At 38.4% G+C, this 6,025-nt stretch overlaps 1 protein-coding gene across 1 annotated transcript in view; it reads right to left on the reverse strand.

The window, feature by feature from the left end:
- LOC103913667 (chromosome unknown open reading frame, human C1orf123) overlaps positions 1 to 5,414 on the reverse strand; it is a 6,456-nt gene extending 1,042 nt beyond the window's left edge. The window contains 7 exon segments of the mRNA XM_009320194.1: positions 46 to 111; positions 3,470 to 3,507; positions 3,510 to 3,543; positions 3,989 to 4,020; positions 4,320 to 4,376; positions 4,517 to 4,598; positions 5,362 to 5,414. Of these exon segments, the coding sequence (XP_009318469.1) occupies positions 46 to 111; positions 3,470 to 3,507; positions 3,510 to 3,543; positions 3,989 to 4,020; positions 4,320 to 4,376; positions 4,517 to 4,598; positions 5,362 to 5,364 (312 nt within the window). The 5' untranslated portion in view covers positions 5,365 to 5,414.
- Positions 5,415 to 6,025: the final 611 nt, after the last annotated feature.

A 6,025-nucleotide genomic window follows, 5' to 3' on the forward strand; every position in this document is an offset into this window, starting at 1 on the left:
GAAAGCTAGATAATTAGATTTACTAATGAAACTAAGACAACATACCTTTTCTAACAAGTTTATGTCATTGAAAGGTGTGCCAGATTCTGCACCTTCAGCGGCAAACCCTGCCTGCAAACACATTTGCAGTAAGTTTTTAAGAATAAGTTGTACCAAGAAAATAATAAATATCATCATTGAAACATGTTTAAAGAAAGTAACTCAGCACAAACTTCCATTGTATTTCTTTTAAATTAGGTAGAAAGAATGGTCAAGCTCTTTCCTGGTTAAGGGTCAGTATAAGATTGTGACCCTGTTTGTGAATTGGGAAAATTCAATCTAAGCAACCACAGAGTAAAATGAGGGAACACTGCTCCTCTGTTTTTCCTGCCAAAAAGGTATTTCCAAGTATTCTAGATAACGTTAAACCTGAGTTTATAAGTTTATATAGCAGCATCCAACTACTAATAGCTTTAATTTGTGTTCAGAATCCATACAGGCATTATGTATAAAATAGCTTCATAATAAACTTACACTGCAAGAAAACAATAGAAAGAAAATGTGGGAAAGGGTTAATAGTTTTGGCTTAAATATCACCAGAATCCACTCTAGAGAAGGAGCAGCCTGTATTGGATTTGGGTACAGAAGCAACTAGCAAGCTTTACATGAAAAGGAGGATCAGCTGGCTGAATGAACAGATTAGTATACCCAAGCAATCATTTCAAAAGGGAGAGTTCTTCACTGTTGTTACTGCTGCTGTTTTTAAAGAGTTGAAGGCAAGGATAGCACTAGGAAGGAAATAGCGTATTAGCGGGGTATAGCACAAGAACAAGGTGTTCTGTTTTACCTTCTATAGGAACAGCTCTCTCATTTTAGGGTTCACAGTTATCAAGCTGTAAATTAAGTTTTATTAGTTTTAAAAGTAAAATTAAAAATCTCAGCCACCTCTGTACTGTAGCAAACAGGAAGGTTTCTTACATTGCCATTTCTAACTACAGAACTTTATTAAGTGGCTAAAAAGCAAAGGTACCTTATTCCTGGTTTTCTGCAAGGGAGCTACACTTGCATTTTTGATAAAGAAATCCCCACTAGTGCCAGTCAGACATTTAACTGTGTAAGAATGTGTGAACTAAGCCACATGATTTTAAAATATTTCGGGATTTGAATGGAAGGTTAAGCACTTGCGAGTAAAATAAACCACAGAGTGTGGCAGATGTAACAACAGGAGAGCTATCTGCAAGGCTCAGTGTGAATATGGCCTTTATATAATTGTCAGAAGCCAATCTCAAGGGAACTGCTAGGGGTGAAGAGGAAGATCAGCATCATGGGACAAAAATGCTGAGCTGCAGTATAGAACAAACAATCGAAAAATAAAAGAAGCCCTGCTTTTGCCACCTGGAGATATTCACCAGCCCTCCAAGGAAAAAGAAGCCATGTGACTGGAATTACAAGCTTCTGTACCAGACACTCAGTGGGACTTGCATTCTTACAGCTTTGGCGTCAGAGCAGAAACTCGTTTAATCTCTGCAGAAGGGAGCTGGGACATGCAGTGACTTGTCTGCTCTCTGCTGACTGGCAAAGGACCAACAGCTACAGCATAAACACACACGCCCCAAAGAAGCAAAAATGCCTATTGACTTTACAACACAATGAATTGTCACACTTTTGTTACCAATGAAACTATCAGTTGTGCCACAAAGCAAAGAAGCTTAAGAAGGTTTAAGAGAAATTTTATAAAGAAACCTCCATTTTTTAGTTGAAGCATTCACTTGAGGGACAAAGACAGGAAAGGAGCTGAACTATCCTCAAGTAAAGCCAAAAATTATATATCAGATTTGCAGTAGATGTATCTACTTAAGCACATTAAACAAGAAAGATAAGTAACTAGGGGAAAAAATTGTGCTTGCCCATTATTAGAGCTACTACTAGATAGAAAAAGAGGGTTTATATCAGAGAATCAAAGGACACTTTCTCCGCTTTCAGACTCCAATAATTTTTTTGAGAAAACTACTATAACTTAAGTAAGACATGCAAGCATTAAGCCACTCTAAATTGACTTCAGGTATGGTTGCGTTATGCCTATCAAAAATACAAAGAAAATACAGTAATGCTATGGCCAATCCTGTTTGGTGCTAATCAAAAGCCAGATCTAAGGTTGTGGAGAAGCCAGGCTGGCTTAGATCATGTCAAATATAAAGCAGTTTATAGAATTGTTTGGAACTGCAGAAGTCTATATATTTACTCATTTAGGCATCAGAAAATTCACTGAAATACCTGCTCAGGGATTCAAGTGTACTCTCCAATAGAGTGCACAGACCAAACTTTGAGAATATTAAATTAAAAGCTTTATTACAACTGTGAAGTCTTTGTTCTGCAGATAAAAATAAAATTGACAGCTAGGATGCAGAGCTATAAACATCTACATTTTATAGTCTCATAGATTTTTCTTGAAGTGCAAGTTCCTAGGTCTGGCTGCAAAGCTTTCAAACAGGAATGAACTAATAACCATACTGTTCCTTGAAAAGATAGGCTTCATTTTAAATAAATAAAGAGAACCTCCTGCAGCACACTGCAGCGGTGATTTTATTTATACCAAATTCTTTGTAGGATCAGCTTTTTTGGTCTGTTTCTTAGCGTAGTGTCACAGTCTGAGGGAAGGATAAGACAGGTTTATATTTGTCAGTCTATTTACACCTAATCCGACTGGAATAATAGGTTAAATATAGTAGGGCGTTAGCTTGCATACAGCACGACCATGCACAAGCAAATGAATCACTGAAGACTGGCTTGGACCTGAAGAAATCCTTTAACTCCGAACCTTGAGGTGTGCTTTGCAACAGTCTTTAACTGCTGTTGATCTTTGTCTTGATCAGTCTTTGTCTGATCAAGTTTCAAATGGAAAAATGCCAATATTCATTTCCTATGGCTTTGGTGATGTCAAATCTCAAAGAAAATTCATTTTTTTTTAGAGGCCATATACTGAAGACTGTTCATAACCTGAACTTCATCTACTCTCTGTAACATCCCAAGAAGCAAAGTGGCGCTCTCCTGAATGTGGCTGTCTAATTATGCACTTTCACAATTCCTCTTTAGGAAAGACTCTCTTTTGCAACAACCTGAGCAATGAAGACCTTTCAAATGAATTCCAGTGAGCAGTACTGAGTCACCTGTAAGGCAGTTTGAATATGACTCCAAGGAGTGTTTAATTTAGATTTTACTGGCACAAAGAATACCAGAGTCGTTAGTGTTAGCTGCTTGGGGTTTTTTTGTTGGTGGTTTTTTTTGAGTCAAATGAAGTAAAAGAACGAACTGTGGAGAAGTAAAAGAACGAACTGTGGAGAAGTAAAAGAACGAACTGTGGAGAGGATGGAAAACCGGGGAGGTCTAGGACATTCCAGGAAGAGCAGTACCATTTCAAATAGTGTGTATTTTCTCACTCTAGAGTCTCTAAGAAGTGCTCTTAAAAACAGAGAAACAAATAAGAACTCACCTGTGGCTGAAAGTCAACGGGTTCCAGACCTCGGCAAACTCCACTATCGTTTTGAATTTCTCGCTGTCTTCAGCCTATAATTGAGTCAGAGTACCATTAGTTTTCTTCTAATAGGGAAACAGTGACAAGCATTAGTCTAGGAATGAATTGCTTTAAAGGCAGTACTATCAACTCTGATGTCCCAAGTGACAGCAAAATCCTAGGGCTCATTTAATAGGTATTCCAATTGGAATTTCGTAATCTGCCACAAAGAAGCCTTCAAAAGAAAACTAATATGGGCATTACAGAATCACCTCTAATTTGAGTGATACAGTTTTGTGTTTTGCTTATGAAATGTATCACGGATTATTCTACGCTTGACACTGTGTGCAGGAGCCTACAAGAGACAATTTGCTGTCAGAGGAGAATACCAGCTTTTTGTGTTCTTGAAAGTGGAATGTGATGATAAAGCAAAACCTCAAAATATTATTAATGCTTATTTATCTTTCACTTGTTATATAAAAGAGAAAACAAACTTACATTGTAAGGTTTGATTGTCTGACTTAAAATATCTAAAAAAAAAAAAATCAGAAGTATTAAAGTGAGTGGCATTATGTCTTCAGTTTTATTCATCACAAACCAAGCACCAGCTTCTTCTTTTGAAGAAATTTCCTTATACAAAGTAAAAGAAACAAAGTAACCAAGCAGTTCCTGCAGTTGGCCCTCAAAAGGTAGAATTCAATTTTTCTCACTTCTCCTGAGAAGTTTACATTACACCATTTTGTTACCCTAACAATGCAAAAAAACTTGCATGCTTTTGTAAAGTGACATCATGGGTCTGAGTTTTGTTCACGCAGAAACCTGAACTCACCCAGAGGTCTTGCTGTCTCCTTCATGAGCATGATGACAAGTATGTACCTGTTGTGAATTCAAGCACCAGTGTACAAGGAAAAAAATTCCTGGTGAATGCTCTTTACAAACAGTGTCAAGCAAAAATGGGGACTAAAACATAAACTTAGGAGAAAAAGTGTAAAATGGATGATGTCTCTTAAATTTCTAAGCACGTACCAATGGAGTTCTCCCTGGAGCACAGCTTGCATTTCTGCACCATAGTGGCACTTCCTCTGCCTCCTTTCAGGGGAGCACTGTCCTAAAAACCATGACAATAGAGACATCATTTTTAACTGCACTCTAGCTGAGCCACTGGAAACCTCTGCAAAGGTAAAGTAGTTTTACAACAATGGTCTTTAACTTTTTAAAAATATTGCAACGAGAAGGCTTTTTTTAAACTAGAGAGATCTATAATTCAGAAAGCTGTGATTATCAAAGAATAATTCTGTTCTAAACTTAAAATAGTTAATAATGGATAGTTATGTCTTGTCCATATATGCATGTTCCATTAATTCCTCAAAATACGTTCTTGCCATTCAGTAGTATGCAACAAAGAGGGATGATTATTCCTGAGAACAGAACCTTCTCTTATCCCTGACAAATTTTATCCTGCTTTTTTCAGTTTCCAAATGCTAATTTAGCATGCTTAACTCACCTTGAATTACCTAAACTTCTCCAAAAAGATTCCATCAGAGAAATATGCTGCAGGCACAACCTTATTCTGGTATCACTTCAAAATTTGTTTTCAAATGATATTTTTACAGAAAGGCAGCTTTTCAAAGCAGCCGTAAATACTTTGTCACCAACAGTCACCATTCCAATGGCATACTTCAATTAACAGTCTCCAAATATTTTTTTTAATACGGAATATGACAGCATTTCCTGAACGCATACAGCTATTAAAATACTACCTCATCTAAAGTGCAAGTCATCACATCCCTGACACTAATATCGCTTGTATGTAAGAGGCAGGTTTGTTTTCTCATTTTTGTTCTGATGCAGGTTACAACAGGGAAACATACCATCAATCGCAGATACTGCCATTTTTCAGAAACTTCACCACAGTTCCCACATTTCAGCTGAAAAATAAATATAAACCAGAGAATTTAAAGCTGTCAATAATCAGGGATTAAAAAGCTGAAGGAGCTGATGTGAGCCCCCCAGAATCAAACGCCATCGTTTCACAGCGGAGAGGCGCTGGAGGCAGGTATGAGGTGCTGTCTATCCCGACAGGCCCCTGAGCTGACTCGACCTGGCGGGTATGCCCGCCGCAGAGGGCCTGCCCTTCAGTGCGTTGGATGGAAAACGTGTTACAAAAGCACGGTCACGAAATAAAAGTTACCTGCCAATGGATATTGGATTACCAACCACCTCCCCAATGGAGGCACTGACCAACACTTGAACTTAAGACTTTTCATTATTGCAAACTAACATATAATGTCATGCATGTATTAATGAATACATATCTGTATACTGAGACCACCACATTCGTTGCTCCTGTAGCAGCCTGCTTGCACTGTGTGGAAAAAAAACCCACATTGCATTTTAAGCCGAGTGATGTGACATTCACCACCACAGGCCTTCATCGCCAGGCGCCCCGCTGGACGGTCTAACAGGCTCTAACACCGAGAACGGCGTTTCCCAGCTCCCGAAGACCCCGAAGCCGCCCCCGCCCGCCGCACCTTG

Source organism: Pygoscelis adeliae, unplaced genomic scaffold (genome assembly GCF_000699105.1).
Source record: "Pygoscelis adeliae isolate BGI_AS28 unplaced genomic scaffold, ASM69910v1 Scaffold393, whole genome shotgun sequence".
In the NCBI taxonomy this organism is placed as follows: Eukaryota; Metazoa; Chordata; class Aves; order Sphenisciformes; family Spheniscidae; genus Pygoscelis; species Pygoscelis adeliae.